At 44.9% G+C, this 12,762-nt stretch overlaps 1 protein-coding gene across 2 annotated transcripts in view; it reads right to left on the reverse strand.

Annotated features, from left to right (window-relative positions):
* LOC120811217 (RNA-binding motif, single-stranded-interacting protein 3) overlaps window positions 1-11,680 on the reverse strand; it is an 89,491-nt gene extending 77,811 nt beyond the window's left edge. For both annotated transcript variants that reach the window (XM_040166460.2, XM_078094165.1), the window contains exon 1: window positions 10,286-11,680. In XM_040166460.2, the coding sequence (XP_040022394.1) occupies window positions 10,286-10,360 (75 nt within the window). In that variant the 5' untranslated portion in view covers window positions 10,361-11,680. The remainder of the gene's footprint in view (window positions 1-10,285) is intronic.
* Window positions 11,681-12,762: the final 1,082 nt, after the last annotated feature.

A 12,762-nucleotide genomic window follows, 5' to 3' on the forward strand; every position in this document is an offset into this window, starting at 1 on the left:
GCCGAATGTGGCTTCACAATCTGTGCCCAGTCAACTGAGTTGGCCGTTGCCCAGGCTGAGAGTTGGTACCCTAGAAATGAATTATCCACAGAACACAAAGTGTGACTGTACATTGGCAGTCATTTCAGAGGTCTCCCTGAACGCCGCGCAAGTCCTCGCACCGTAAGAACAAGAGCGGTCGCTCTTCAGACACGCCACTGCGCGCACGAGAGCGATTTGCCTGATCCGTCAACCCTGTGGTGAAGGTTCGGTTACATTTAAGCCAAAGTAAAACTGCCAAAACTTCCCAAATGTTTCTTGACCGAGTGGGTTGGTGTCGTTGGAGTTGGAGGAGCAGTGGGCCGACAGGAAGTGCAACTTGGAACATGTTTATAAGCATCAGCATCTGTATTTGTGAGTGTCCAGTTGAAATGTGGCAAACACCGGACCGGCCTGCCAACGAGGTGATCTGGTGGTGTTCTATCTTTAGAAAGTCACTAGTGTATGAGGAGACGTACACACGCAATCTCGCACACACAAACACACACACACACACACACACACAAAACAAAGGCAATATAAACCGCTTACTAAGTCATCAGTAACCATTTGCTTAGGATGTGCTCACTGCAATCAGCAACAGCTTATGTTTGGACTGCCTCAACATGCATACCCCTGTGAGCATGCGCGCACACACACACACACACACACACACACACACACACAGTTACGTAGGCAGCTCAGATAAAAGCACAAGAGCTGTGAAAAGTAATTTGACTGTGGCTGAACAAAAGGAGTGTTTTCCTTGGATAATCTCTGGCTGGGACTGCAGGGGTTCTGTGAGTGTGAGTGTGCGTGCACCAGATCCCTGGAGAGTGGGTGTCTGTGTTTGTACTTTGTACAATTGTGTGTATTTGGAGGGGGGGTTTTATTTAGGATTTCATTAGTAGGAAATAGGAGCGGTTTGGCCTTGCCAGCCACCTTTGGCTTTGGGACAAGAGTGTGTCTGTAAACAGGCTAAACTGTCCGTAAGGGAGTACGCTGGCAGTTTTATGGAGTTTAACTGTGTTTTTTATGTATTCCTCCCGGACTGAGAAAGAATAAGTACAGATGTTGAGCTCCAGAGTTTGTTGATACTTTGAGCGGTCCTTCCGTGCTGCTGGCGACATAAAAGTGTCCTGCGTGCTTCAGGTGAGTGACACAGATTTAAGCCCGATCATTGTTTAGCAGCCAGTAAAGTGAGACACTTGAGTACGGAAGGGAAGGCACCGTCCGTGTAGGGCTTCAATAGGTATTTTAGATCACTGGAAATGTTATTTTTTCCCCTCAACTGTCAGTCTCCTGATGGAGAGACTAACATGGAAAGACAGATCTGCAAACAAATTATCCAATGAAGTGTTATTGTTGGAGACTACCTTGACATTAAACGGTGGGGGGCCTGTTTGGGGAAGCTCGAACACGCAGTAATTCAGCCTCCTGCTGGAAGAAACTGCAAGATGTTAAGTTTGTTTTGTGGTTAGATAATATATCTGAGGAACGTATCATTCCTTACAAACAACATTTCTGTTCTTATTCTTTAATATCAGTGAAAGCAGATGGCAACATTGCAGCAAAACAAACAGATAGAAATGAACGAATGGTTTAAGGCTTCAGACCATCAAAGTAGTTTGTTTTGAATTTGATACTAATCGCTCGGATGCCTCCCTGAAATCTTGGCAAACGGAGGTCTTGTTTTTTTTATCTATCATACAGGCTGCACATTTTATCCTTCAGGACGCCTTTATTTTTACTTTGTCGACACCTTTAATGGGGCTCGGTGGGGGCAGCTATCTTTCAGTACAGGCAATATTGGTTCAGAAAACACGAATACATTGATAGCACTATCACAACACTCTGTAATGTGAGCGGTGCTGGGAATGTCTGTATTATTGTAATTAACAAATATCAGACCGTGATCGAGGTGAGCTGGAAGTTTAAAAAGGAAACGGCTTTTCAAGATTTGTGTTCCTGAAAAAGAAAAGGAAGCCGCTACAGATCATTCACAATGCATGTTTAGCATTGCTTCGTTAGCTACAGCATAACCCCCTTTATGTAGAATTATAAATGAACTTTGATAATCACCCTTTCATGTGCTTAATGATTCTGGTCCATGCCCACATCTAAGAAATGATGACAGTAGTAAAGCATATCCGTTGTAGTTATACTCATGCACTGTGAATCTTTTGGAATAGAGAATGTTAACCAAAAGAACCTATATGTGTGTGAAATGTGCATAAAACACGTAGGGATATATTTGTAGTCATTGGTGACCTGCACGCGTTTACTGGGACCAGGTGTAGTGAACCAACTGTCAGAGGAGGAAACAACATGTTCAGGCTTATGCCATCAAGTCCCCAAGACGAGGAGGCTTTCTTCCATGATATGTGGAAAAAGATAATCAGTTTGTTTTTTACATTTTCTCCACTGAAGAGTCAGACTCTTCACTACATCTACCACTACCTTAATTACTCCACGCTCTCCGCAAAGGGATGGAAGCAAAATGTCCACTTTATTGGAGGATGTTAAACGTTTTTCTTTGAGATGAAAAGGGAACGAAAAAGTAAATGACAACATGACTGGGACATTGAGTTCAATTCCTATGGTAAGAAAAGTATTCAGGGGTGGAATATTCCTTAAACACGTCTGACCTGCAAGGCTCTAAGACAAAAATAGAAACGGGAAGAGAAACAAAGAGAGAGGTGAGAGTATGATTGGAAAATAGAGGAGGGATACAGAAGGAGGCAACATCTAAGTAGGACAAAGAACAGCACATGGGGGGAAATCCCTTCAGGAGATTCTTTCAATTATGTTTCTGGTCCCGGGAGTAGGATCACTCGCCCACCAACGCACAACCCCCCCACCCACATCACCACCCCACACCCAGTAATGATAAGAAATCCCAGCGTTGATCGTAATAATGATATTTTATGCAGTTTGCATGCAAATAATGGATGAATGGATGTTTCAATTATATAAATATATTCGCTCTGTGAACACAAAATATTATAATTGTTCTCGTTTACACTCAAATAACAACTTGTCTGAATACAATGTAGAAATGCTTGTCAATTTGAATTTGTTTACACGTAAACAACTAAAACGTCGGCTTTATTGATAATTGTTTTCTTCCAACATTTTTTTATCCCTGACAATTCAAACCAGGATGATATGGAGTACTTAGATGCACAATTCATTACAGATGACTAACAGATGTGGTTAAGTCTGAATAATAGCCAGCTTACATTTGAAAATCTAATCTTATTTATGAAGAAACAAAACAAGCATCCGGATTATACTGGATCAATTTAGGGGTAATTGGAGGAGGGAGATAATAAATTCACAAACACACCGTCTGCAATTGCGGGTCAACAGGTTTTGTGGTTCCCCCACAAGTCGGCTAATGAGCCTTAATAAGATAGGTAGGGGCCCTACGAACCAACATAATCATGAATCGTTTGCTTTACTAATATGTCCTGAAGTCGAAAACAATAAATGAGTTGGAGGCGAGTTGTAGTTTATAACGTCAAGTGAACAAAGGATGCGTGTTGAGACGTGGAGAAACCATTTTATAGAACTCTTGTTACGGTCTGACTCCGGTCATGAAAAAATATGTCAAACAAATTTGAAATATGAATCAGAAGACAAATCCTTCAACATCACACACTTTGCAGGCCGTCACCACCAGCTGGCACAGACTGGAACACACCGTGGCGCTACACTTACATCCCCCGCCATCGGGCCGGGGGGGACCACCATTGTTTGTAAACGCCGTATGACCAAAGTGCAGTGCGGCGGCCGTGAACTAGCCTGTGGGGGTCCGCAGAGAGACTCGCGTTAACTAACACGCCACCACCCGGTTAACAAAGAGCGGAGAAGCGAGAATTACAACTCACAGAGAGCGTGGCCTCGTTCTCTGCTCTTCTTTAAATCCGTACCATGCGAACTCAAATCATTCGGAATGAATGAAAGCATCAGTTCAGCGCACAGTTTCAAAAACATTATATATATTTATAATATATTTAGTCATGAATGGATGCGAGGAGTCTGAGCATTCACTGTATAGTTGAAGGCCAGTCCATATAATAACACACTGATAGAGGCATTTGCACAGGCAACTTGGACTGAATGTTTTTCTATCTCCAGAAAGAAGATTAGCTCCGCGGTCATGGGCCGTACCCTCGACACCACACATTACACACACACACACCTAAAATAGCAGGCAGCCTTTCATCCCCGGATAAAGTCTTGGTCAGGCACTTAGCACGTTGTTCTTAAAGCCGGCACATCTCAAAGAGTCGACATTCAATCAATGCAGGCTATTAGTATTAGTGTGATCAGATGTCGCGGCTACTGGGTTGTGCCAGACCCCCCCAGTACCGGCCCCTCCATCGCCCTACCACTGAACCAGCCCGGCTCCTAACAGTGAGACGAGCAGTAGTGTGTGGAAGGACTTGTCAGTCGGTAGTAAATTAGTACATTTTTTTGTGCCATTACAAATACTATCATATTAAAGGATAACATATAGTAGATCATTTTTCCATTGAAATTCATTTTTGACTGGAAAAAATGTACACATAGCAAATTCCAACCTGTGCAGAATTGTTGCAAGCTTTGAATGGGTCCTCACGGCTCTGGGGGTGTGGGTATGGTGTAAGATATGGGCTTGTCCTGTGCTGGTTGGGCCCAATGTGATATAGTGGTCCCCAAAACCTCTGGCGGCCCCCCGTGGTGTGAGGTAGAGGGCCCCGACAGGCGCTTTTAAGGAAGTGAATCCATTAGACCAGGGTCTCTACAAAGTGGCCAACTATTAAAAATGCAGCAGCACCATTATTCCCTAACCCGACCGACAACTTCTTTCTCCTTCGCTGCTCCGCTCTCCATTTCCCCTTGGACCTCGATCTCTTATTTCAAATTCCTTTTGCTACCACCATCTGTTCTCTTTCTGATACATCTCACTCCGCTCTCCTTCACATCCCCTTCTTCTCCTCCGTGCACCTTTCCCTCTCCGTCCTTTACGGATGTTCTCCTGCAGACTCCGGCAGCCTCTCTCAACCCTCGGTGCGTGCGCCGACCAGCTTAAGCTTTTTGACTCCTATTCAACGCAGCAAGGCACGGGTCAGCGTCCGCCACTGTACTGGGACAAGAATAGAACAGCCCACGGAGAACAATAAATGGACATATATGGGTGGTTAGTGGTGGTGGAGTAGAGTCCCTTTTAAGCAGTAAAAACTACCCAGGCCTGGCACACTGAACAGATGGTAGGAGAGAGAGAGTGTGAGAGAGAGGCAGGAAAAGAGGGAGAGAGAGTAGAGAAAAAGCAGGGAACGGAGTGAGCAAGAGTGTTGGGAACGGCTTTAAAAAGGCGGCAGCACAAGGCTTTTCTACATTCTCTACATTGGCATATGATGGCATCAAGAGCAGCGCTGAGATACAAACAGAAAAGCGCCGTCTTAAACAACAAGCACATGACAATGGTGTTGCTTGTAAAACCTCAACTGATGCAGGCGGGCAGATGTGAAAGGGCAAACAGGGCATGAGCAGAATGCAACGCTATAAAACCCATACCCTCTGTTTACTTTGCACCCCGCACTACACACACTGTTCACTGTCTGTATGCACGTGTGTGTGTGCGTGCTGCATAATTTATGCTGGCTTTCAAGTGCTTCATTGTTTGACGTGACGAGGAAAAGAAGCTTGGAAGTAAACAAGGAAGGAAGGAAGGAAGGATGTGATAATAAAGGAAGGACATAAAGATCAGCACAGTGCAAAAGTGAATGACTTTGCCCGTGGGAATCTCCATGTTTGTACCCTTGTCTTCGTCCTATCTTCGTGGTGTTTATTCAACACAGCTCGGCCTAAAACTGACCACATTTATTGAGCGCATACTGTAACAGAGAGTAATTCAATGTGAAAATCGTATTTTTGAAAGATGAAATATTCTATTTAGACAGCCAGGCGTGTCCACATGTGCCATTACTTTGATATCAGCTGAATGCTGCTGCTCATTACCCTAATTGAAGCTCCTCGTGTGCTGCTCAGCATATTAGCACACTTTTCTGCGGCAAACTAACGATCGGCTGATTGATAATGCAACTTTTTTTTTTTTCTTCCTTTCTTATCTTACTCCTAACGACTATCATGAAAGATTTATGTCCTCCGTCAGTCATCATCGAGAGGCTCTGCATATTTAAAACACGAATAGCACTGCTGCATTTCAGAGGTTCAATCATCTATACAGAACACAGCCTGTGTTAACGCGTAGTGTGAATAACACTTTAATTTCTTCAGTCAATTCATGCGTAACGGCGTTATTAGACTCTCTGGGAGTGTGCTCCAGAAGTCTTGTCAACCTTCACCCGTGATAACGGCGCTTGTCACGTGTGAAACCAAAAGTCGGCAGAAGACTAATTTACGATGGATACTTGAGTTGTCCATGCAGCTTAGTTTATGTAAGAAAAGTACTTATTTTAACCAAAACAATGAGTGTTTACCTACATTAACCAAGTAGTGCTGTTCAATGATTTCAAAATGTTAACCAGTATGAGTGATATTCATACTTCACATGACAAACAAGTCAAGTATGCAAATGAAATATTAATGATGAAACAAAAAATCTAACTAAACTAAAAAGTAGTGCCAACAATGCTTGCGCGAAGAGAAATGGAGACATTAAGGGGGGTAAGTATACCTTTATCCTTATTTTATGAGATTCATATATAATTACCAACTATCAGAGCTTGACTGCATGAATGCAAATTTTCCTCAGTTAAAAAAAGACAACCTGTTAAATTTGACTATTGCTGTGTAATTTCCAGTAATGACACATTCCACCCCAACAACAGTCACATGCAATAATCACAAGCTACAATAATTTGTTTAGCACTTTCATTTGGTCCAATTAGAGATTTTACAGATTGCAAGTGTCAAAAAATGCCTTCAGTATGCAATGCCAAAGAGTGGGAATCAACAAGGCGCAGACTGAAACCAGCTCACATTGGCAAGAAAACCCTAAAGAAATGCAGCTGTGCGTTCTCTGCGAGCACTAGAAACCTTCTTAAAGCGCTGCTAGGCTGACGTAAGAGGACCCCGTCCCGTCCTACCTACTAATGTACATTACCTGTTCCTACAACCCATTATGGAGGCAGAGCAAGTGCAGCTCTCTGTTTAATGGCCACACTTTGTCATCGTGATAAGCATTGTTAGTTGTAGCTAGTCGTTTTAAAACCGTCCGTGTTGGACGTTGGTGCATGTGTGCGCTTTGTGAGTGAGCTTGTAAGACGTTGAAGGGGGCACATATGCAGAGACAGACACACACACACACGCACACAAATGGTTGAGGAGGCCATTTACATCTCCAATCAGGTCGCCAAGCCAAATTGAGCCAAAAAGCGGCCATACAATAAATACAACTAGTAAGTACTGATCTGCTCTTGTTCATTGCACAGAGTCTTACAACCACCTGCACACTCTCACTCAAACATTTACATGGACGCGCGCACACACACACACACACACACACACGCATTTGAAGTCAGAGAGCAGCACAGGCAGATCAAACACTGGCTTGTTGTCAAGGTCCATATAGACGTATAATGGAATATTCTGTGGGGCCTCTGAAACACACACACACACACACACACACACACACACACACACACACAGAACTGATCCTCTGGGAATCACTGGAGCTTTAATGACAACAAGCTGCACAGAGGAGGGGTCAGAAGGAGTCAATGTTCAGAGGCCACACACACACACATGCACATACAGACCTGCACACGCGTGAACGTGAGCAAATATAATCAGTCCTTGCCCACACGTTCATTGACGGACAGTTACCGGCTCGTGTACAGTCACGTAAACAAAGCTGACGCACAGATGTCGGTTTATTAATACGTGGATGGATATGCGGACACACACTCACACACACAAACCCAGGCGCCATCGACAGGAAACACTAGGGAGGGTGGGATCCAATTTGATTTGACCTTGAAAGCAGAGGGACAGAGGGAGGGCTGAAGGGAGGCAGGGATGGATGGAGTGCACGGAATCAAGCGATGGTCTGGGCCATATTCCTGTTGCAGATACTTCAGAAAAATGACTTGACCTTGAACTGATAGATGAATAGCAGCAGTGTGACACGGTGACATCTGCACACATAAAGATACAGCGTAATAGCCTGTGTAATAAACCTACAATCACCCTGTGAGTGGAAACGGGTTGATCAACTGACAGGGTGGGTAAGAAAAATGCTTATTTCTTATTGCTAGAAAATTAGAATTTGATTCATTTTGAATCTGATGCAATCACAACCATTGTCTTGTGTCAACACGCAGCATTAGTGCGGCCATGGAATAAATGATGAAACGGCTACAAAAAAAATTGGCTGGGAAAGTTTAAAAGGCAAAAGCTGTATCAAGAAGATGAATCGTATTTTGTCATTCCAATTAAAATATTAAGAAAAAGAAACACCTTTTCCGAAATACAATTACCAGACAGTTCTTTGGAGTTTTATTTGTGTTATGCAGTCACAGAAATACATTTACGCTTCCAGATTAGGAAACAGAAAGACTTGCTTGTCATGACAAAAGGTACCAACATCTTATTGCTCATCGTGAGCACATTCTTAAAAACATCAGACAGGTCACAGATGTGCATCAACTATGTCTGTAACGTGGACATGCTGCAAATGGGATCTGCTAAGGTCATCTGCAAAAATATCCTGTAGTTAATTAGAAATATGAATCTTCTTTTGTGAATTAAAGTTGAAGAGCTGCAGCCGTGGAGCTGCCAATGAATATGGTTCTTCATTTGGGCCAGCGAGCACTCGGCTGTGTTGAATAACAGAAAATATCTTTTCATCCTAAAAAACTTTTATACGGTTTTAAAAAATGTGTAACAATTGTATAATTATGTTAAAACTACTTATTCCTATAGATATATATCTATCTATAGGATTATTACTTATTCCTCCCCACTGATAAACCAATGTTTGCTTGATGAGTATCAGTCTCTTAAATTAGAAACTTGAAAGCAGACAAACATCCTCTTCGAGTGTTTCTGTTCTGGATTAGAATTGGGGGAAATAAACTTTAGTGAGACCATTTAACCTACGTGCCATTTGGTTCAAATAAAGTATTTAAGGACTTCACAATTGTACTAGATATACCGCCATGGCCTATTTTGTTGGTGGAGCAATCATTTTTGTACCTGTTCCTCCCACACTTTGTCCACCCGATACCACGATCTCTCTACTCTCACAGCATCCCACTCCTACACGTTTGTCTTTGTATCTCCCTCCACCTCTCTTGCCTACTGACATGCACACATTTACTAAAAAAAAAGCAACAAACCTGCCAACTCCCCACACTTACTATCACACAGAAGAAAAAACAAATGAATCACAGTAAACAAAGGGAATGGCTGGCCTGGCAATGTGATGCAGTAGCCATCGATCAAGCCTCAGCGATCCATTTCCCTGTTCTTGGTGGTAGAAGAGTGTAATATATATTGTGTGTGTGTGTGATGATCTGTGTATGCACACTATGTGGGGGTAACAAAGTAGGAATGTAAGGAAAGAACAAAGAAAGAAAAAAATGAGCTCTGTTTTCTGTACTCTGTACCCTGGATAAACGGATAAGTGTATCAGGTTCCATCTGATCTCAGGTTTGTCTGCGGCGTGGGATCATGGGTGAGTATATAGCCTGGGGGGAGGAAGGGGGGGGGCAGTAAAGGGGAGGGGTAGAAGGGGCGTTGGGGGGGTTCGGAGTGACAGAGCGGGAGAGGGACAAAGTAGGAGAGAAAACATGTGGCCGAGGGAAGGGTGGGCCTCTTGCCCTGAACTTGAACTTGGAGCCGGTGGGGTTGGGAGGATGGGGTCAAGTGCTCAGCGTGAATGGAGAAGCTGAGTGACACCAATGCTGCCCCGCTCGGAGACAGATGCGTGCGAAGGGACGTGGTGTCATTTGGCATGCTGAGACAATTTCAGCATTTACTTTTTTTAAACAAATTTGGGTCTTTTGACTGATCCCCTTTGGTGCATCAATTAAGGAATTCAACTTTCTTGGGGGGAGAATAATACACTTGAGACCATCCTGCACGTATTGCGAAGGAGAATTAAAGGGACAGCAGATAGGGAAGATAGAGGTAATCAAAAGGACGGTTGCAAGACAAACAGCCGATGAGTACTTTCAACGCACAAACAGGTTTTTCTCCCCTGGGAGTTTAGAGCTTGTTAAAATAGGTCAACCGGGCCGGACCATCCTACCTTGGTCTGGAGATAGTGGGGGTAATAGTAGGTGTAGTGGGGGTACATTTGCTGCTGCTCCAAACGTTTTCCCATGTAGCTGGAATCCAATTGAAGGCGCAGGAGGCTGGAGATAGAAGCTCGCAGGTGAAGACGGCGTGGATCCTCCAGACGACTGCTTCCAAGAGCGGAGGATTCAGAGAGGGAGCGCTCTCCTCCTATCAAGGTGTGCGTTTATGTGATGAACGCACCGAGGAAGGGAGGGACGGTGAGGACACAGAGCACTCGGGATTTCAGTCACTCTACTTGTCTGGGAGCCCACGGTGAACCTCACAAAGCGAGACAGGTCCGGAAAGAGAGACGGAGAGAAATCCGGAGTGGCCGCAAAAAAAAAAAGGCTTTGGGGGGCAGGAGGTGTGGAAAGGAAGATATTAAAAAGGTCTGTAGGAGGCATCCACGGAAACAAAAGGGAGAATTGAGGAGCGACGGAGGAAGGAGAGAGGGTAAAAGGAGAGGGAAGAAGAAAAGGACGATGAGGAAGAGGAGGAGGGAGCAATGGATGGGATCCGGTTGCCGGTTCCTTGCACTCTTCTCTCTAAAAATCTGACTGACTGTTCTTCTCTGCTGCCCTGAACATGCCCCTCAATGTGCTCTCGGGCGTCTCTTACTCTTGTCTCTCCCAGTCTCTTTCCTTCTTCCTGTGTATCAGTTTTCCTGTCTGGTTCTCGCTCCCTCTCTCTCACACCAGACCCGGATCCCACTGGGGGCTGGGAGGTATCCTGGAGAATGCGAGCTGTCCTCTGCTCTATCTTCAAAAGACAGTGAAATCGGCAATGAACTCACACATGGATGTGGAGCTAGAGAGAGAAAAGGAGGAGGAGGAGGGCGACGAGGAAAGGGTGGTCTTGAGCTGAAGCTGTGCCTTTATTCTTACTCTCTCTCTCTCTCTGTCTCTCTCACACTCCCTCCCTGTTTTGTTAAGCTCCGGGATAGATAGGTAGATACGGCTGGAGCCCGGCGCTTGGAGGATGAGCAGAAAGAAAAAGCCTCGGTAAAAACTCCTTTTGCTCAGGGAGAAGCAGATAGTCCTGTCCAGAAGCGCACAGGAGGAAAATCCCCTCTGATCCACAAGGTGCCTCCTCCAACTGGCTCCTTCTTTCCCTCTGCGATCCCTCTCTTTCTTCTCAAGCTCTGTCCCTGACGGCTTGCTCCCCACTGCGCCTCCAGCCGTCACAGTGTGGTGGTGGCGGCGGTGGCGCGGGTGGTGGTGGTGGTGTAGGTGGTGTGTGGAGTGTGTTTGTGTGGCTGTTGCCGTCTGCTCCACTCTGCGTGCTGAAGCATAGAGGGGCTCGGCCTCAGCGCAGCTATGCTCCTCCCTCTCCCTCCCTCTCTCCCCCTCTCTCTCTTCTGTCTGGGCCTCCCTCACTCTGTGTTTTTCATGGGACTATGGATGAGTGGGAGGAGCCGGCCCTGGCCTCGCGTGTGTGTGTGTGTGTGTGTGTGTGTGTGTGTGTGTGTGTGTGTACTAAATAGAAACTGAGAGAAAAAGACAGCGATGGGCTGTTCTGTTGTCAGAAAGGCGGAGCTGGGGAGGCAGTATGAGGAGCAGGAGCAGAGGCTAAGGGTGAGAAGAGAGAAGAGGATACACACAACTCGAATTTAGATACAGACGGGGCCCCCCTACTGGCACTGCGTAGGCGCAGCACTGGCACAGAAGCGGTCTACTAAAGTAAACCAAGCAACATATACTAACTTTTCCATTTGGTTTTGGCCAGTATTGGATCGTATTTTATCAAACATCAGTCAGCATAACCAACGCACAAATAAACGGCGGCATGCAAACCCTCCAGAGCACGTGTGCCTCATTCACACACGAGGGGCCCAACACAGAGTGCGTATATAGTTCAGTGGTTGTGTGGCACAGTGACCCACTGACACAGTGCTGCCTGTTCTGTGATGTAACCAGGTTTAAGTGGTACTCTTACATAAGCACAGTGAGCCATGCATGAAAAGACTGCTCTGCCCTCTGACTCAAGTTGTGTGCGTGTAAAAAAATAGACACGGGTTGGCAGACAATGCAAGTTCACTGCAATGGAAAAAAAGGGGCACGAGAATGGAATGCAAACGCGAAAATCTTCTTCCACTTCTTCACAGACTGCAGCAAAAAACAAATCTGTGCGGCATTATTGGCCCACTTTTCTAACGCGTCTTTCTCCTGTCAGTTTATACAACATACAATAATGATATCTTTGACTCACAAACAATGAAACTTCCAATGGGCCATAAAGAAAGCCGGATATCTAAACAAAAAGGGGATTTGATATGCAAGAATTCTTTTATATTATAATGTTGGATTCAGATGGGAACTGCCACCGCAGATAAGGAGCAAGAACAACAAAAACCCCGACTCTAACCCCTTCACGACATACTAATCGGTGTAAATTATGCAGGAAACGCCCTGAGGGGTTGACTAGAAATACCACTCCAGGTGTGAGAGG

The sequence above is a fragment of the Gasterosteus aculeatus genome, chromosome 20 (genome assembly GCF_964276395.1).
Source record: "Gasterosteus aculeatus chromosome 20, fGasAcu3.hap1.1, whole genome shotgun sequence".
In the NCBI taxonomy this organism is placed as follows: domain Eukaryota; kingdom Metazoa; phylum Chordata; class Actinopteri; order Perciformes; family Gasterosteidae; genus Gasterosteus; species Gasterosteus aculeatus.